This window comes from Scleropages formosus, chromosome 22 (genome assembly GCF_900964775.1).
Source record: "Scleropages formosus chromosome 22, fSclFor1.1, whole genome shotgun sequence".
Classification (NCBI taxonomy): domain Eukaryota; kingdom Metazoa; phylum Chordata; class Actinopteri; order Osteoglossiformes; family Osteoglossidae; genus Scleropages; species Scleropages formosus.
In genome coordinates, this window is record NC_041827.1 from 22,061,346 (window position 1) to 22,082,432 (window position 21,087).

At 47.8% G+C, this 21,087-nt stretch overlaps 1 protein-coding gene across 2 annotated transcripts in view; it reads right to left on the minus strand.

The window, feature by feature from the left end:
* Nucleotides 1-21,087, minus strand: part of LOC108923360 (receptor-type tyrosine-protein phosphatase gamma-like) — a 209,330-nt gene that overhangs the window by 56,310 nt on the left and 131,933 nt on the right. For both annotated transcript variants that reach the window (XM_029247989.1, XM_029247988.1), the window contains exons 5-6: nt 8,339-8,434; nt 795-861 (exon numbers count right to left, since the gene is read on the minus strand). In XM_029247989.1, coding sequence (XP_029103822.1) covers nt 795-861; nt 8,339-8,434 — 163 coding nt within the window. The remainder of the gene's footprint in view (nt 1-794; nt 862-8,338; nt 8,435-21,087) is intronic.

The window sequence follows — 21,087 nt, forward strand, 5'->3', positions numbered from 1 at the left end:
ACAGTTATCTTCCCATCTACACAACAGAGTAATTTCACACACACTCATCCACTCACACATACACCCACTGCAGCCAATTCAGAGTCACCAATTCACCTTATACACATCTTTGGGCTGCGGGAAGAAAGCGGAGCACCTGGAACAAACCCCTGTGCACAGGGAGAGAACATACAAACTTCATACACTGACTGTACCAGATCTGAACCCATGTCCGAACGCAGATCCCAAGAGCAGGATCCCATTCTATCCGTTGCACCACCATGCCACCGCCACTACTATCACTATGTATTATTATTATTATTATTATTATGATTATTCATCTGACACCTGTATTCAAAGCAACCTACAATGTTTGGTTTGTACAATAATCCACTGACATTAACTTACCCCATTATACAGATGGGTCATTTTACTGGTGCAATTCAGGGTAAGTACCTTGACCATTACAGCAAGAGCTGGGGATTCAAACCTGATTTTTCGATTGCGAGGCTCTGGCTCTGACTACTAAGTTACCAGTAACAGCGACAGTCTAACCACCACTTCCAGCGGTGCCCCTGTCAGGAGCTCAATGGCTTCCTCCATTATCCGTGGTGCTCACACCTGTATCCGTCACACCGCGACGTGAACTCCTCGCTGATGTTTCAGTCGAGTCTGTGCTTCAATGACTGAAGTCAAACATTCATCTGTGTTCTGCGTCGCGGTTTCTGTTGTTCGGCGGTAATGAATTCTGCTCAGACACGGTACGATTTGTTCTGTTACTTCAATGAGGGATGAAAGTGCAGCGCCTCACTTACCGTGATGAACCACGCCTCTCAGCCCGTGGATGATGGGATCCACAGCGGGGTTATCCTTCAGGCCAACCTGCGGTGGGGGTGACGGCAGACAGCGCTCAGCATCGGCTTCAACACCAAAAAACGTGACACCGTTTTAATGTGCCAGATGCTTGTGCGCTCAGAGCCGCACCAGGCCAGAGGGTTCACACCGAGCGATGCCGCTGTAAAGACGGGACCTGAAGAAACACTCGAGAGGACAAATAAAAGCATCTCCTGTAATGGTAAGATGACCACAGGGGCATCTGAAGTGGCTGCGTTAAGGGTGCTCAAAACTCAGGGAGACAGTGCCTCCTTTGCATCTGTTCATCTCATAAAAGTGCACTGTTTATCGAGTTGTGACCATTTAACCGGTGGAGCACACGTTAGAAAAAAGTCGAGTGAATCTGCAATTCATGAGCGACACACCACCAGGTCGCCTTGCCATGCGGCGGACCCAACTGGTGGGCACGTGCCTGGGTCCACCATTGCCCAATTTACACACCATGTTCCCTACAGCCACCCTGCGGAAAAAGGGTGCCAGTGAAAGACACAGTCCACTTACTGTGGTCTCAGAACACCGGGTGGGGATCTGCAAACCCACTGGCACCGGTACAGTAGCTATGATCAAAGTGAGAACAGGCCTCACTCATTCACCACATTGAGTGGTGGCCTGAGATGTTGAGATGGGGGGCTGAGTAGGTGATGATGGGGGCAGAGGGGGATTATGAATATCTCTATGTAAATAGAAGTGAAAATAACAGAGAGATGAAAGAAAGGGGTGAATCAGGTAGGGCAGGGAGGATAAGGCTACATTCGTACACACACACACACACACACAAATGAAACTAAACACACACCTGTCTTTCCCTGTAAAAATAGACTTGAAATTACAGCAATCAGTGCTGTGGCTGGACAGCTTGTTTGGAATGGTCTCTGCTGTCTCCATTCTTCTCTGACAGGTAAAACCGGCCAATCAGACTCGCTCATCACTCCGTTTCGTTTACAGACAAGTTACCATCAGAGTGCTTTATGGGGGGTGGGAGACAGTCGTCCAGAGGGAACTGAAAATCATCTGCAATTTTCTCAAATTTTAATGTGCAAAAAGTTGTATTCCATGACAGCCTGAATGGCAACGAACATAAGATTCTCGAAATAATGAGATCCTGGACGAAATGACAAAAGTAAAAGAAAGGCTTCAAATGAAGGACACTGAGTGAGGATTATGTACGGTGATGACCCAGATTTACGTTTCTATTCTAGACCTTGTTCGCTCGCAGAATGGTGGCATTAAAAGAAGGTTAAAATTCTCCTTGTTCATTTCCTTCCGAAGGTTAGGGACTGTGATAATGTCTGCAAAGCATCTTCTTCGTATGACTTAAAAAACACGCTAAATTCCCATGATGCACGCAGCGAGGAGATAATTACGGCAAGTAAAAAGAGGTCTTCCTGCCTCTGGTCACATCACACAGTTCTGCTGGGCCTTGCAGTTCTGCGCTCTGGGATGCTTCTGACTGGAGGCCTCCTGGGAGCAAGGCCAGCGCTCCTTGCAACTTTCGACTTTGGGGGGGGGGTTAGAGCGCTGGGGACGGGGCCTTGGGGAGCCCCGGGTCCGCAAAGCGAAGCGGTCGCACACTTTCAAGAGCACCGCCTTCCCCGCAGCCCCCCACGCCACCTGGGCTGTTCCTTCCTGTGACACAATGAGTGCTTTGTGGTAAATTTCCCCACTTCCACAGGCCTTTGAAAAGCTCCCCCGTCACACACCAGGCCTCCCGGTTATTGTGCGGAGCCGACGATTGATGAAAAGGTGATAATCAACAGCAGAGAGAGGCTGATGCTTTCTGCTTTTTCATCTCCCTGGCACGTGCACGCACGCACACACACACACACACACACACACACGCAGCCCGCCCATCCACAATCACTGCCTTACCATGTGCTAAGGCCACGGGATGGCTTTTCATTAAGGCTGACGGAATGGCTTGATAGAGCGGGGCCAAAAAAATGGATGCCTTTCTGCAGGAGATGAATTAAAGCCCGCTATATGAGAGACAGCAACTGTTATTCCGCCGCTGCCCCTAGACGACCTGATTGATAGAACAGGCAGCAGCCACCCGAACAAATTTATAGTGGGCAAAGTTTGGGCGGTGATGTACAAGTTGATTTGGAAGGGGGCGGTTCAGCGAGGCGGGGGCTCCGAGGACAAAGCGGCAGCGCCGTGTCGAGCAGAAAGTCTCCACAGACGCGAGGACTGAATCAGCAGGGGGTTTAATTTAGCAGCCGTGTGCCAGATCTGCCTACCCCAGGACAGCCTGGGTCGGGGTAGAAAAGGGTCGCTTGGGAGTTAAGACTTTCATTATTAATGTTAGTCTTTTAAAGTCCACCTCTGCCGAACCTCTGCAGGGGCCACTTCCGCAGCTCCCTCGCCGACTCGTACGTTGCTACGGCGACCCCCAGACGATTTCCCATCCAGGACCAGAGATCCAGAGAACGGCAACCTACTTATCATGTTACTACGAGCTTTCTGCCCGTTCCCGTATTTTTACCTACGTTTTCTTCTCCCCGTTCCCCAGAGGACGGAACATTTTAACTCTAATTAATTGAGGAACTGAAAGAAGAGTTCTCGACGCCATTCTGCGACCTTAGAGATTGCGAAGCGCCGCTCGCGAAGCAACACTAATTGCAGTAAACGGGATGCGAGAGAGACGCCGAGGCGGACGAACTGAGGTGCGCTCCTTCAACGTCGCGCTGGGAGCGGACGTCAAGAACACCTGGGTCCCCATTTCAGCGTCGCTGGAAAGTAAAGAATGACCGTGTCATCCCTACATACATATTTATAGCTGTAACAGAGCATCTTTTCACAGTAAAAATAGGGAGCGTGAGCACAAGAGGGTTCCAGTGAACAATAGCCATTTGTGAAAGCGAGGTACATACTTCCCAATTGCTTTGGCGATGGCGCCTTCCATTTCTTCCATCTTTTCAAGTCTAGCAATGTAAATCCAGTGTTTTACATTGTTATTGAGAAAAACCTCTTTTACATAACCCTGCGTGTCGTGAAGTATCGATGAGAAAAGCTTACGTGTGCTAAAGCTGAAGGGCTGGCAGTAAATGACTCAATACTACCAAGACAGTAAAAGCTAAGTCATTACTCTTTGCAGCAGAATGTTATGCAGTGGGGTGGCCTGTGGATTTGCTGACAAATAAATTTCCCAATAAATCACAAAGTTTCTGAGGACTTTCCGGTAATGGAGCGAACTCAACTTAGTCCATCACTGGCACTTAAGAACAAAAAAAAACACACTCATCTCAAAAAAAAATAAAATCTATCATCTATTTTTGATGCTTGTGCCAGCCATTACATTTCAAACAGTGCCACAATAGATGACTGAGCAATAATTTGTGAAATATTTAGAAAGGACTTCAGTATAAGATGACAGTTACAACAAATTAGTACCGTGTGATGTTATCAAATGAAGTGTTTCGATGGAAAACCACGTATGTGAAATTTCTGGAAAATATTAAAGAAAACGTGTCATTGCTCCACGGGGTGCCGTGGCGAAGCGGGTTGGCCTGTGCCCGCTGGGTGGTACGTTCGGGGTGCGAGTCCCGCTCGGGGTGCCTTGCGGCGGACTGGTGTCACGTCCAGGGTCTCCCCCCTCCCCCTTCGGCCTTGCGTTGCCGGGATAGGCTCCGGCTTGCTGCGACCCCGCTCGGGACAAACAGTTGTAGATGTTGGCAAAAAAAAAAAAAAAAATTCCGTAGTTGATCCCTACATATATTGCTGTGATCTCTGAATGTTTTAATGTGCACGTTAGTCTACTGCAGGTGAATCCGTTGAAGTCCAAAGCAATAAGTGGAGAGGGGAGCCGTGTGAATGCCCAACCCAAGTATCGATAAAAGATGAAAGAAAACATACATTTATTGAAGGACAAGAACCGAATACCCTTAAGGGATTTACTGAAATTCTACTCTAATTGGAAGAGTGAAGAACAACCATAGAGGGTTGTGGAAGAATCATCTTTCGATCAGTTAGTCTGTTCAGCCGACTTGCTAACAAACACAAGAAACTGGCAGAAACAAATCGATGTGTACTGCACAGCTACTACTACTGCATGTTAAAGTGGGAAAAACTAATTGACTGAACATTTTGATGTCATCTACCATCATTTCACTGTCTACTGCTGGAAATATACTGTTCTTCCACACTTGAAAGACAATAATGACAATAAAAAGAGAAAAAAGCCTAATAAAAAGAGTGTGTTAAAACAAGAAGCGACAGTTTTGCTGAGCACCTCAAAGCTACAATGGAATCTAATGGAGTCTAAAACGAAAAAAAAAGCCCATCATTTGAAAATGGGCACATACATGGCTGCTACTCTGAGGGATCTGAATATTATTTCGAGTCGGACAATGTGACGTATCCGAGAGAAAACACACGCCTTTCAGGAGGCGTGTAGACTGGTGTTCCCTCGGATCTGCGGTGAACTTGCGGCAAAGTGGGGCACCGGTGGAGTGAAAAGGGAACTAATGAGAGGATAATGGCAGAGTCCCTTTCAATCAGAGCGAGGCGGGCGGGCAGACAGAAAGAGCCCCGTAATGCGGAATGAGCAGCGGGCTCCTCGCCGCGCACGGCAGCCCGACGGCGCTCTGAGGATGTAGGATACGGGGAAGGATTGGCATTTGGCCCACGGTGCTGCGTGAACCTCGGGCCGTCCTCTCATCCACACTGATATAGAACCCAGTTCAGTTTGCGTGGTTTGCATGTTCTCTCTGTGTTTGCGTGGGTTTCCTCCATGTGCTCCAGTGTGACTGTACTGCGATAAACCGGACAAACTGGTGTACTCTGCATTGGACAAGTGATTATTGATGATGAATGACAATATATATTTAAAAAAATACATTTCTTCAGTATGGAACTCTTATTTCAAGAATTTTACACCTCTTCTTCTGGATGGTGCTGTCCTCCAAAGGAACTCACATGGACTTTATGTAGACACACCTACATAATCCACAATCTGTGCCCTTCATCTGAAGCCTTTCTTTTACTTCTCTCATTTTGTCCAGGATCTTCCGTTATGTAGAAGGGCAGTTTTCAGCACAACTGGATCTTTTGGGTCCAGTCTCAGTGGCTCGAACCACCATGTCATCTGTTAACCCAAGTTCACCGGTGTCTCGGGGACCGATTGTTAGTTAAAACAGCACTGGTCTGGTTTTGGTCTGCTGCTGTAGAAACGAGCCAGCCAAGTATGTGTGACCAGGTATAAAATTAAGGCTACGGCTGAGAGTCCGTGACCGGCTACAAAGGCATGAACAGTACTGAGGTTATCTGTGAAGGCTGAGGCCTCTCTCTTGAACTTCACCGGGATAATGGCTCTCGGAGGACGTTGACTATTGAGTCTCATTCCAGCTGTCTGGTCTTGACAGACAGGGCCATTCTGAGTAGATACCCTCCGTTGCCTGTGTGTGTGTGTGTGTGTGTGTGTGTGTGTGTGTGTGTGCTGATTGCGGGCAGCCTTGTGTGATCTGTGTAAGCTCCCTTGTCTTTTTATGCAGTGTTATGTAGCTCAGATGTTGGCGGCGCTGGCTGTGTACCAGTGTGGACGTGTGCGTTCACTGATGTCTGACCCCAAAAAGGTCAGAAAAGGTCAGAAAAGTGGGTTGTGTATCTTGCGTTAACATTCACCACTGACAGCATTTACACAGAATGGAGGAGAGAAAAGGCACCGCAATAAGGAATTGATGTGATCCTTGTGTACCACAATATATCCATGAGTCATACATGGATAATTATGGAAATATGAAACAGTCAAATGCCATCTTGATGTTTTAACGTTTCAGATTCAATCATTGTTTCTCAACATCAAGACCCTGACTGTCAGAGGGCCATGTTTTCTTTGAACTCATTAGTCCTTTAAAACCAGTGATCTCTGTCAATGACACTGGTGTGTGGTAAAGATTTACTCTACCTGTGATAACCCTGACACTGAGCTGGCTGACGCCCTGGGATGGGAGCATCGTGGCTGCGTCTCGGGTTCTCCAAGTTTCCCGCTTTACACCGCTAATCCTATTTAGTCTTCAGCGAAGGCTTTGACACTCCTCACGGGCAAAGTTTCCGGTTTGTGGTTCTTCCGAAGCGAATATTAATGATGCTCGTGACATGAACTCCTGACAAGTTAAGTACAAATTACGTGCGATGTAACTACTGCCTGCAGTGGCGACAAGCAGAAAACGCTATAAGCCCTGTCAAGAGGAAAAGAACAGCTGCAACACACCATGTACCGAATATGCTGTAATAAATGACAGAATGTAAATAAAGTGAGGGCTGCAAGATTGTTTTGCGGACAGTTATGGATCTGAGGTGCTGCCAGAAACCTCAGAGTCAGATGAAACACCCAGGAAACGGGGCCTACATGTTCACGTGCTGCAGTCTGTCACCCGTCCCACGATACACCCATTCAGGTTACAAACGTCTCACTCGTCCCAGCTACACTTTGTCTCGCGATGCGTTCGGTTCTCACCCTCCTTCGGCCCGCGATCACGACCCCGTTTGGACTGTCCGGGCCATGTCCGCTTGTCCGTTGACCGTCCGCTCATTCACATTGTTTTCATTGATTTCTTTGGTCTTGGCTGCTCTGCTTTGTTTTTTGTTTTTGCATTGAAGTTTCAGTTAATACACTGAGCGTCACACATGTAGTTTGTAAGTGATTAAGTGTACGGTATATCACAGCTACGTAAGGCTACATGTAACAGCCTTAAAACATTATACAGTAATTAATAAGTAACTAATGCAGGGAAACTGCCTTGTTATGTTGCGTTATGGTAACTACTGAATTATTTGGAATGTGAGGGAACACTATGTACTGCATCTATAATCTTGTCAATGTGTAAGAAACTCGGGACCGTACAGCGGTGACTTGCAGTGTGGAAATGAACGGGGCTCTCAAATTCAAATTTGGTTTCCCCTAGAGCTCCCGCACCCTGGTGGATTCAGTGGCGATGTGCTGGGAGTTTCCCACATCACCGTTATCCATCATGCGCTAGAAGCAGGGAGCCCTTCGGACGAGTCCGGAGGAAGAGCCGTTAACGTTAACTGTCTGCGGGCAGGGGCTCGGCCGACGAGGATCCGCGAAATGGGGAAGACAAAGTCTTAAAAGAGAGCTAATGGTGCAAGTAAAAGCTCACTTACTGCACAATCAATACCACAGAATGAACTTTTAATCCTGCCAGGCTGGAACGACTGGGTTGGCAGCAGTTTTACCCCACCTTCTTTGGGTTTAATGGTCCAAAAGAAAAGGCCCCTGGTAACAACCCGTGCCACACGCCAACACATCTCCCCTTCAAACTGGATTCACGGCACTTCTTCACATATTTATATAGAGTTTTATGTCCGTCTGCAATGTCTGTATACTGAGTTAATGTATTGAGCCATACTTTTACATTTCCCTTTTGCGAAGGCAGATTTTACAGGTTCAAGAAGACCAACATAAAAGTTTAAAAAAAAAAAAAAAAAAAAAGAAAGCAAACCTCACCTGGAAGAATACCGCCATGGCCGCGATTGTCCGTCTCTCGTTAATCGCAGCGCTGATGCTTTCGAAGTCATCCGAGTTGTACATATAGATCTGCATCTGTAAACGAGACAGGGAAACGCATTAAATTCACCCATGAAGCTGGGACTGACTTTATGTACATGTGCCATACAAAGAGGCAAAGAATCCAGCGCCGTGTGTCTCGCGGCTTTCGTGTGCGTTTCCCAGCCAACAGTCAGCACGTGTGTGAACTCTGGATAGTGTTACATTTGCATTCGCAGAGCGCTGTCCTTTCCGCCACTGGACCGCGGGCCACATATCTGTGAATATGCAAATGAGCCTGGGGACACACTTGTGGGAGGATGTCGCGTGGAGGGTGCGTGCCAGCCGGGTCCCAGCGCGCACCAGCGTCGGGTGAGTTCCCAGGACAGCATAGGACTCCGGGCGCGTGCTCGTACCAGGGCACCGACAAAGGTTTCTCAAACATGTCGGCCTCGACCCAGAGGTTCGAGAGCACCCCGTGGATGGCCGACCGCGCCGTTCTCTGTGCCCACTGTCGACTGCTCTCTGCCATTTCAGTCGCAAAGGGCACAGCGTTCGGGCCAGCATTCCGCCGCATGTGGAAGTGCCACTCCAGGCCATTTGTGTGTTATTCTCATCTTCCCGTGCTATTTGACGGTTGTCATGGCGACATTCACTCAAAATCAAGGATGTTCTCCATGCAGATTTTAAGGTGTCCGTTTCCCAGTAATCCAACATAACAAATCGGTCAACAGCACGGGAGGTGTGCAAATGGATCGTCAACACCGGGGGCGATGGGTACAAACATCACCTTAGAACGGCGCCTCCTAGAGGCCAGTGGTGAGCCCTCAGGACACATTGAAGTGTCACATCCTCTGAGAGTTTAAAAAAAAAAAAAAAAAGCACACGAGAGCTACAGTGCTGTGAAAAACTATTTGTCACTTTCCAATTTTCTCCACTTTAAACTACTTTTAGAGGAAATTGTAAAGGGGAACATACTTTTTTTCACACCACTGTAAACACTGGCTGGTTGTTTAAAATACAAGTGGACTGTTTAACATTTCATAACGTGAACCTGGGAGCACCAACATTATTTTATTTTTTCTGATGGAATTCCTGTCAAAATTATGCCAGCTTCAGCTTCCGCGTACTGTACAATGATCCTCACGTCATGTACGCCTCTTCACAGGTCCCCGCTCTGTTCCGCACATAAAAGCTCCATGTGGTCTCGCCATAGAGTGAACGCAAAGCCTGCACTGCTCCAGACTTCTTCACATAATCACTAATGACAATAAGAAGAAGGTCCTGTGTTGGAAGACAGCTGCGTACGAGGCATACCAAACCTTGGAGGGGCCCAGACGCGACTAAATAAATAAGTGAAAGCAGGTCCTACATATTTTAACCTTTCCGCAACGAAAGCCGGGGATCGGCAGTCAGTTTGCATTCGGCCGCATGGAGAAATGACAGGCGGTGACACGTCTTCCATCTGCATGCGGGGAGAGGGCCTGCGGCGCGAGCCGAATACCAACAGCTACTGCGGGCTCCTGGCCGCCGTGGCAGCTGGTGAGAGCTCTGTCTGAATTAAAAAAAAAAAAAAAAGAAAAAGAAAGAAAAAAGGAAAAAACGAGTACGGCAACAGACGAAAGCAATCCCACGACAGCGATGATTTCAATTAAGTTTCTCCGTCGGTTGTTGTCGCTCCGTTTTCTGCTTCTGTTTGTCCGAAAGCTGATAAGGAGGTGCCAGGGAGTACGTTTCCGAGCGCGTACCAGCTAATGGCACGAATCGCGGGCGCCCGTAAAGGCGGGTGGGGGTGCAGGGGATGACAGATTATGCTCAGCGGCAGATAGCTCGTGAATTCATACAGATGTGGCATTAATTTAGTCCAGCGCGCGAGAAGGGAGGGAGGACGCTGTGAGCGGCCGTCACGAAAAACACACCCGAACCACTAATGAGGCCACGCGGCGAGGTCGTGGGGGCGGGGAGGATGGGCACGACGCTCACACCTTTTCCTGCCTCGTGGGTTACGCATCACGCAGCAGCAGCTGCGATACACCATGCAGGGGTGCACAGTGACCATAGCGACGGTTAGGGTCGGTCTGATTCGGGAGGAGCGGCATTGTGACATTCGCAGCGCTGCATGACCCTCCGATCCTCCGCATTTAACGCGAACCGACACTGAAAAAGCGTAACGTACCGGTGTGAATAGACGCTTGTGCTTCTGCGAGGGAAAGAGGTGCAGGAGAAAGACGCTGGTTTGGCACGGGCTTCTCCGAGTCGAAAGAAAAGCTCCTGATGAGAAGCAGTCTGGGATCCAAGCCCAACCAACAGCTAATAAACATACAAATAACACAATCGGGCCTCTTAAAAGGTCCCTGTATTTGTCTGGTGACCTTTTTGTGGAGCCTGAAGGTGAAAGTGGGCAGCAGGTGGCGTAGTGTTTAGTACTGCTGCCTGCCACCCAAAAGATGCAGGTTCAAGTCCTGCCTGATGCAGGATAAGTGTCTTCATCAACATAGATGACCCAGTTGTGCAAATGGGTAAATACGTGTAAGTAATTTAACGCTGTGAGTCACTTTGGAGAAAAGCGCCAGATTTATGTAAATGTGGAGGAGGAGATGAAGCACAGGGTGAACTCCCTCTACGAAGGAAGCCGCTCACAGCTGTTCCCATCCATGGCAGGGTGCCAGCGTAATAGCACCCTGAAGACAGTGGTTGTTACAAAAGGGTTGCCATCCCATCACCGGAGCCGTTGGCAGGGGTGAGCTGTTAATGACGGTATCGCTGTCTCTTTGCATCGCGCACATTCTCTGCCACGCTCTGCGGACCACCTAACAATTCTGCAGGTGACTATAAATCTCTAGCTGAGGTTCCAAAGGCCCTTTTAAGAATCTGATTAAAGCAAAGGACCCCTCCTACAAAAATGCCCAAGAATAATTTTCTTAGAAAAAACTGTACTTAGATATATTTCACTGTAGATTAATTAGCACAGGATGGACAGACAGACGGACGAGCGGATGGATAGCGGAGGATTATGTCAACGAATGTTATATCGGAGGAATATTTTTATCATTGTTATTATTATTATCTTATTTTTAATGCAGTGTTACTGTAAAAGCAATCCTGTGCTTTTCATGGTGCTCCTGAAACCCATCCACCACCAAGACCACGAAGGTTAAAAACCTCTGCTCCAGAACAAATGAAGCCAAGAATCCCTCTCGCTGTGGCCAGGTGACCTTCTCCAGTCGCAGCACGGGCACCGAACAGGCCCCCTGCATCTACACTGAATGCCAGCAGTGGAGGTCCAAACAAGGCCGAGCGTGTGCGAGTGCGCGTGTGTGTGTGTGTGTGTGTGTGTGTTTGTGTGTGTGTGTGTGTGTGTGTGTGTGTGTGTGTGTGTGAGAGAGAGGGAAGGCTTTGCGATTTACATATTAGTGACTGTGGGCTCCTGCCACATAGACCTGTACCGTCATCCCTCCTGTCCCTTTGTTTTCCACTGGGGGGGTGTTGCGCTCTGGCAGCAATTCTCACGTTCACACAGCACAACCTTACAGCTTTCCGGGAAACACTCTGCAAGCGGCGGGGCCAGAGCGACCTTGGCGACGACAATAAAACCCCCGCCGGTCTCAAACGTATGACCTCCCACTACCTGCTTCCTGGCCCTGGTGTTTAATATCGAGTTCCAAACAGCTTAAGGCTGCTGCCTACAAATACCGTTTCCCCCCAAATCCTACATTGGAGGAGCAGCAGCAGGAAGGCCTCTGAACAGACCCAAGTGGTCTGGCACGAAAAAAACAATAAACATCCTTCAATAACGCCAAGGAGAGCAAAGGAGAGTCGCCCAATCCACTAATTAAAACTAATCAGCTTCTTCCTGAGCTCCTCTAACTGGAGGCTAACAGCCATCATTTGTTGTCTGTCTAAGTGTTCAAGGAGAAACATATTGACCATCTATCTCAATTGGAACATTCTTAACTACATTAGCCAATTAGCTCTCCCCCCCGAGCTTATTTTAGTCATTACAGGAGCAGACACAATCCACTCTTTGTGTTGCACTTACATCAGCTGCCTGTTGTTCCAATCCTACACACATGCCATGAACATGTAGTGAATATTACACATACATTTATTCATTTAGCTGATGGTTTTCTCCAAAGGCACATGCAATGATTGACCCATTTATACAGCTGGGTCATTTCACTATGTAAATTCAGGGTAAATACCTCGATCAAGGGTGCTACTGCAGGAGGTGGGATTCGAACCTGGCAACTTCAAGTCTAAAGGCAGCAGCCACTGTGCCACGAGCCATCGCATTAAAAATGGGCTACCGTATTTATTTAATAAGGAAATAAGAGCCCAGGAAACTGCTAAGGCCAACGTCCCTTCCATTGGTGGCTCTGGCTCTTTCGGCGCATCAGCGGTTCCAGGGCGAGGAGCGACGCCGAACACAGCAGCGGCTTCGTACGACAGGTTTGTACAGAACGAGCCACAACAGAGAGGTAGGGGTAGTTGCGGCTGGGGGGGGTTGGGGGGGTTGGGGGGGTTGGGCAGGGGTGGCAGGTTGGCAACCTGCCCACGCCCTGACAAAATGGATTAGCAGTTTGCCCGGGCGCTTTTCCCAGCAGGCGCCGGGACAAAGGGAGACAGGGAGGGCGCTCCTGGGGTCGAGTTCCAGCCCGCCGACTGGAGATGCAGGGGAACACGGGACCGAACGAACGAACCCCCCTCCGTTCGCACCTGAGTGGAATGAGCTCCCGCTGAAGGGTGAGTGACGCACTTTACCTCCGTGTGCAACTCTGGTGAACCACAATCCATGTGTTTGTGAACATACCCTGTTCCGTAAACCCTGTTATTACATTACACTCCTTGCCATAAAACCTGTGGATGAGCAAAAGCAAGACTGTCAAGTTGGAGATGCCTCTGCAAAAATGTCCTGAAACAGGCAGAGAAGTGACACCTGCAAACTTCAGTCCAAAGACAGGAGAGTGTCCATTGCGAGCCAGGGACTCATTCCAGTCTCCGCATCTGTCAGACATTTGGACAAGTGCACTTATTGTATTGGCGTCATTTTTACTGCCGGATGTTTCTGGAAAGTCAAAAATTTGTAAATGGTAGGTAAAACAGGGATGCTTTGCATTATTCTGAAATATTTTTATATTGAGGGTATTAATGTCAGTGATGAAGACAACAGAACTGCCGCCACTCTGTGCTCAAATCGTAACAGCACAAAAATGAAAGCAAAAAATTTCTAAAACTAGCCCAGAGCCTATTTCAAGAACATGGCGCACGAGCCAAGATACACCCTGGATGGGATGGCAGTCCATCACAGGACAATCTCACACACACTCATTCACTCACACACATGCAAAGGGGAATTTAGTCACTGATCCGCTGAAACACGTGTATTTTAACTGCGGGAGGAAACCAGAGCACCCGGAGGAAATCCAGACAAAAACAGGGAGTACATGAAAACTCCACACAGACTGAACAGGATTCAAACCCACATCCAAACGCATAGCCAGGACCTGTGATGGACCAGCACTGCCTAGAAGTCATTTCTCTTTACGTTTTTTTTTTAAATATTTCAGTGGTTGCTGCTCAGAGCCTCATACAATGGTCTATAGGGCACCAGCACAACATGTCAGAACATCAACACTTTGGCTGCTGTTATGGGGAACCATCATAACGTAAGCTCTCTTTTCCGTGGTGTGTGTCTGAGACAAAAAAAGAGCTATTTGGGTCAGTACAGTTAACTCTTTCCTTGTAATTTGCTGCTTTAATCCAAATCAAATGATCATATTAAGATACAGACACTTATCACCCCATTTATAGAAGGTGATAATTTTACCTGAGCAATTCAGGGTCAGTCAAGGTCACCTTCATTAAGGGCATCAGAGGAGGAGGTGGCATTTCAACCTGCAACATCAGAGTCCAAAGGCAGAAGCTCTAACAATGCAGCCCCTGCTGCCCTGGGTTCGAAACATTTCTCGAATTTCCTTATAGTCATGCACTCACTCTGTCACCCGCTTTCGTTAACCGCTTGTCCTTGTGAGCGTTGTGGGGCCTGGAACCTATCCCGCAGTCACTGGGTAGTAGGCTAGGAGGGGGTACACCCTGGACGGGACCCAAGTCCATTGCAGGAATTGCTTGTACTGTTACTGTAAAAATGTCATTTTAAAGTAAAACACAAAAAACATAGTAGCAATAGAAAGAGTAAAAACTGTGCTTTTATATTTCTTTTCACAGAGTGCTTTTATTTTTTTTGTATCCTAAATGCAAGGAATCCTTCCAGCTACCCTTGTTATATGCCCCCCCCCCCCCCCCCACACACACACACACAGACAAACTGCTATATTTAATCACACACAGGGGCAGCATTTATATCACTAATATTCTAAATGCCCTGACAAATGCCACACTACCTGCATCGCCATCTGCGCCATTTTTCATCGTGCTGCAGAGCACCAACAAAGGCGCCTATTGATTTCTGCACTTATTCCTTTACAACAACAGCCATCAGTGTCGGTGGGAAGACAAACGAGGCCCGGAGCCGCCGTGGAGCACTTCCCAAAGATTTCCAATCCCTGCTCTCGGCGTTTCACCTCCGCTTGACCTTCCTGTTCCGCACCGGCCGGCCCTTCCGGCGCTTGTCTCGGATGAGGGGAACCTCCCCTCGGCTCCCACGGAGACGGGAGACGGGTCCGTCCCCCCGCACCGCTCACCAGACCGAAAAGCGAAATACCGTGTACCTACAGACCACTACAGACAGCATGTATTGTATGCTGGGAACCTCGCTCCATATGTCAATTTCCACAGCCACCGTTTGTAGCGCATGTCCCACAATCCCTTATCGGGAACCCCGAAATCCAAAGAGTTCCAAAAGCTAAACATTTTTTCTCATGTTCGGCATGAAACCGTTTAAAACAAAACCTGATGACGACGGCAATGGCAAAACCGATGGACCGTCTTCGCTGAGCTCCTCAAGCAATCCCATGTGGTGAACATTTACTGCATAAATTTGCACAACTGTGTGTGTGTTTTAGATCAGTTTGGACCTGTGCTGTGGCGTCGGAAGCAATTATCGGGTTACTGGAGTCGGTAGAAATGTACCGACTTCGACTCAATGTACCGTATATGCTGGTGTATAAGTTGATCCGGCGTATAAGTTGGTCCCCAAAAATTAGAGGTGTAATATTAGTTTAGCCCTGTATTCAGCGAATAAGTTGACCCCCAAAATAATGTGCAACTTTTGGGCAGCGCTGCAGAGTCGTAAGCAATTATTGAATCTCTGGAGTCGGAGTCGAAGGTTTTGTGTCCCGACTCCTCAGTCCTGGTTTGGACCCGCATGTGTTTGAAGTTTTACATTTTCCTTACAAATAAGAAACACTCTGGTATTTACTGTTTAAACTGTATTTATCTCACTGTTTACCAGTTTTATTAATGTATAACCCTCAATAGTACTTGAGGTTTTTATTTATCCAGCTTAGTATGAATATTCATACGTTTAGTTTCAGAAACACTGATGTGTTAATGTGTTCAAAAAAGGTTGGACCCCCCTTGTTTCACATGGTCCCACAATGTTGCTGCGCTGTCACCATTGGTACGTGGCACTAAAGACATTGCCTTTCAAACGCACGAACCTGGACAGATTGCGAACGAACGCTAGCGTCGTAAATCCCGCCCACCGCAGCGAAAAGTGGCATAGCCCCCGAAGCCATTCGAACGAGAAACAAATGAGCGGTGAGAAGAACCCGACCCGGCCGCTTTCCTTCACCGCCTCTTTTACACGGCGATCCGGCTGGCGTCTCGCCTCCCGTGGCGACGCCCATCTGCCCCGGGCCTCGGAGACGGATCGAGGGAAAGGGAGACCGGAAGTGGCACAGGAGACCGAGCACCGGAGCGGTACACCGTCGTGCGCTTTAATGTCAGCTTTGTGGAGACAGACCTTATCAACACGTTCCCTTCTCTGCGCCCAGACCAGCCCGTGTAATTAAAATCTCCTTTTCCTTTACACCCCTTTGGAGGCACTGCTTCAAACAGGCCACAGTGGGGATGTTTTCGGGGGGAGGGGGACTAAGCAGATATAACGGAAATGTTCCAGAAACAATATGCATCACTACCTGGGGAACAAGGCCTTCCGCTGTCGGGTGGCGACGACGGTAAGGGAACTATCGTTCTTAGCGACGGAGCAACATGAATGAGCGGTGGCGGAGAGCGGGGAAATAAACGTGTCGGGAAGAACGTGATGCACGTCAGAGAGAGACGGTGTGTGACACAGTACAGTGAATAACCGCATCGCCGGCGCAGAACGAGCCGCAGTGTAGAGCGTGGATTACATATGATTGAGGGCCGGGAGGTCCTGGGTGCCGGAGTAAGAGCACGTCTCGAAGCTGCTCAGGCGAGCGAGAGACCTGAAAGACACAAACATGGTGCCAGGCTTCTGAATGGTCTTGGAGGGATTGACAGGACAGATCAGAACGGGGAAGGACAGGGCAGGGCAGGGCAGGGAAGAGCAGGGCGACAGCTGCAGCAGACACTTTCAGAGGAGCACGACTCGGATAGAGCAGAGAGCGGATCAAAGCTCGGATCCAGGCTCGTTGCAGCATCTGTAAGAGCTGGAGATGGATGCGCCACACTTTGTGTCCTTGCGCTGGGGGAAAAGGAGGGGGGAAAAAGAAGAAAATTTCATGTAACACTCTTGGAAAAAAAAATTAAATATCAGTGATACATCTAAATAAATAAATAAATCACAGTCCTCCTTTTTTTTTTTACTGTATCTTCGCTCTCCCATTCAAGGGAGCAGCAAATTTATTCTAAAAATAGGTCGCCAAATGTTTTTCTTCTTGTAAAGGAGAAAAAGATGAAATTAAAAATGTGAAAAGTTGCATGCAAGGGAGGATGGGTTTTAACTTTCTTTGGTTATACCCAAAATAGATGGCAATATCAGAATTTTATCAAGGATTTTGCTTGCCTTGATAAAAGTTTTGCAGGTATTACTCTCCAAAAAATAAATAAATAAATGAAAACCTTCTAAACTTTATTGCTTTCGAGAAAAAAAAAAACGGGGAAAAAAAAAAAAACGAAAAATGCTCTCATATCAGCAACAAGATTATTAAAAATGGTGCGGCGCTGCCACAGAAGTGGGACGGCGCCTTTTTACCCCGCGGGCACGGCGCGGCCTCTTTGGGACCGACGCGATCTCACTGTCTTTCAGGAAACACAATATTATGCTACAAAACACACGCCGCTCTTTTTTGCCAGCGAAAAAAGGCGAATAATAAATAAAATAAAATTTGAAAAAATAAAACGCAGAAAGAGCCGAAGCGGGGCAGTCATCAGTTATCTCTGAAGGTTTAATGGAATGCAGCTGGGGAAGGAGAGCACAAAGCCAGCAGCGTCGCGCATTTAAAAGACGCCACTAATCCACTCAGTGAAGGACCCCATTTTTCTGCCTCAATGGCTGCAAAAAAAGACCGAACGTCTCGAAAAAAACCCCACAAAATAACACAGGTAATTAATTTAATTTCATAATCTCTTTTTTTCTCCTTCTTTCAGGCACATGCAGAAAGACTTGCCACACCTGAAACGCTCTGATACTTTTGTTGGAGAAACGGTGGATCGGAGCTGCCCCATTACACTGAGAATCCTCTTTCCGGAACCTTCTGTTACAACTGCGAACTCCTTCGCAGTGATCTCCATTGATTTCCCAGTCGAGGTAGTGCATCAGTATTCCCGCGTCCATCTACAAATGTCAAGTGAAAGCCAGTTCATGTCCACTTTAAACCTGGGAAATCAATCAAACGCATAAAAGCTTTTTATACAACATCCCATGTTAATTTCTTTAGGACACAACACAAGGTTTTCAAGTTAACTCCCCTTTTACGCAGGCAAATAGACTCATTCTGCAGCCAAATCAGCAGCTATCTTTGCAAAGAAAGAAAGAAAGAAAGAAAGAAAAAAAAAAAAAAAAAAACATATTTAGCTCAGACAAGCACCGCTATTGTCAGATTTGACAGCGCGTTTGATGAAGTTGCTTTTCACGAATCTCTGAGCGGGAGCCTCACTTCGCCTGTCAATTACCTGTCAGCTTCCGTCCATTACAAAGGGAGCAATATCCAACTGCAAAATGTGATCACGCAAATGAAACTGGGATACGCGGGTGTGGCGATCATTACGATTAAGCGAGGATGTCTCACTGAGGGTGAGGGATCAGTCTGTGATTTTATACGTCCCTCCTTGTGTGTGTGTGTGTGTGTGTGTGTGTGCGTGAGTCAAAGAGAGAGAGGATGACTATCATTACTTTTCCCAGGGGTGAGGATGATTCGGAGGGCTAGGCTGCACTGGGGTGGGGGAGAGCCGGCCAAGTGAGACCTCGGCCTCCTGCGCTCCAGCAGTTTACGATTTCCCCGGCCGCAATAATACATCTTCTCTCTTTAACAATCTCCGAGGCCACATCTCTCCGCTCTCCTTAATGCATTTCCAGGCAGAACAGGAAGAAACTATTAGTGCCGAGTGTCGCGGGGTCCGGCTCCTGGGAAAAGGGGGTCAGCTAACCGCCACCCCACTCGTACTCCACCACACTGGAGTCTAAACAATATCCACCCTTTGTGCAGATACACCTCGTGAGCCCCTTCCTGAGCCAACAATACATTCTGCTTCCTTTCTCGCCTGTTTACGTCCCATTTCCTAATATAGCGTCACTCCACAGGCTCTTAGCTCCCCCACCCGTGACATCAATCAGAAACAGCAGAATGTAAACAAAGAAGTGACCCATGCTATTAATTTGGAAGATCCTTAAGAAGGAAATAAATAAAAAATTCCGCATATGTGAAAAGGCTCTTCTGCAGCAGGTCCCGGAGACGTAGGACACTTGCGCGCTGCTTTGCTTTCACCCTTCTGTCCACTTTTCCCACACAGCTATTGCCCAGGTGACCTCAGAACATTTACTGGTACGATACATAGATACAATTATGGTACAGGTATCCCCCGCTCTTCGAAAGTTCGCTTTATGCCACTTCGCTTTTACAAAAGACCTACATTAGTACCAGTTTTCGTTAAGCAAAAGAAATCCGAAGAGGATTTTCGCTTTTACGAAAAAATGGCAAAAATCAAAAATAGCGTTTATCGCTTGCTTTGCGCTGAGCCGTTATAGAGGCAGCATGTCCCCCGAGCAGCGAGAGTGGCGCCGCCGCCGCCAAGCTCCTTCCCGAGGAACTACACTCAGAATCTCCGCATCAAGCCACCATAGCTTTGAACTGTGTCTATGAGCATCTGTGCTTCATCTCCATTTATTCCGTGCGTCCGTTAGCGAGATGTGTCGTAAGGTATCAAAAAAGCCTACGAGAGCTCGTAAGGGTGTTACGCGTTTCGATCGTGGTGCGTTGAGCTTGCCTGCATCCACCATTCGTACTTTTAGGTTCTATGTGTTATTTGGTATGATTTGGTAGGTTATTCTTCGGGTCTGGGAACGCTCAAATTTCCCCCATATAAACTAATGGTAACTGCTGCTTCGCTTTACGCCATTTCGCCTTTCGGAAGATTTCATAGGAACACTCTACTTTCGCACAGCGGGGGGAAACCTGTACTTGGAAATGCGACGATGAGCTGTTCCATATTGCATCTGCTCTCTTTATCTAGGAGCGGTGGACAATCACACATACAGTAGATGCTGGGCAACAAGAACCGGGGGCCTCACACCCTATAAGCAGGATTTTGGGTATATTAATGAAGCGGTTTTTTTCCACAACCTCTTTCCCTAACATCAGTTCTTGCGTTTGGAGCGGCCAAAGCGACGACCTCTGAAAGAACACACTTTCAGACCCGCTTTCTGGTTCATGCGAAATTGTTGAGGGACTAAGGCCAAAGTACATAGCAATTATCTGGCCTGCACACCAGACTGTGATTTATTCCTCGACGTCCCCCGTTGCAAATAAAGATAACTCGAAATTCCATTTCCTGTTCCGACGCCACAAACATGAGTAGGGTATCAGTGTTTACTAAGTATTATAATGCAGGGATTTTTTCCCGCACTATCTTGTGCATAATGCCTCCAGTTGCTCTGGAGGACAGACATAATTCCAAAGGATTACAGGTAGCCAGCCGCAAGCGTTTGCCCAGGTATTTCGACGCGAACGTTGCCCGCGCTCATTCTGACAGTTTAATCCGCAGAATCAACATATGCCTTCAATGCCGCTCAATGCGAGCAAAAAAATATTTTAAGAGAATAAACAAAACGTGGTTCTCTTGCCTCGGTGCCGCGCAAAGGTAAGCATTGTGATATTGACGCAAAGCTGTCAACGTTTCTCTCATGTATTAACTGCGCGCGCTGCTATTTTCTTGTTAAAAATTCATCAGAAAAGAGTTTTGTGTTGCCTGTTCTCGCCGGCGGAGAGGCCTGGGAAGGGCAGATATTGAAGTATCTGACAGTTTATGGTGGAGCTGCTCCGCTCAGAGCCCGGGCCCCAGGGAGAGGCCTATTTCACAGGTTCATTTTTCCGATGCGGAACAGCGCCGGTCCCGGGAAGCAATTCCCCGGTAACAGTAGACATGTTCCTGACGCATTAAGACCGCACCTCCAGAGTGCTGCTCAACAAGTCAATGGGATAATGTGCTCTGTCAGATGATCAGTTAAACCTTTTAGCATCTCAGACGCAGGACCCTGGATTGTTTCGAATCAAACAGAACTCTCGGCCAGATTGCGGGCTTGCATCTCTGCCGTGGGCGGTAACGGA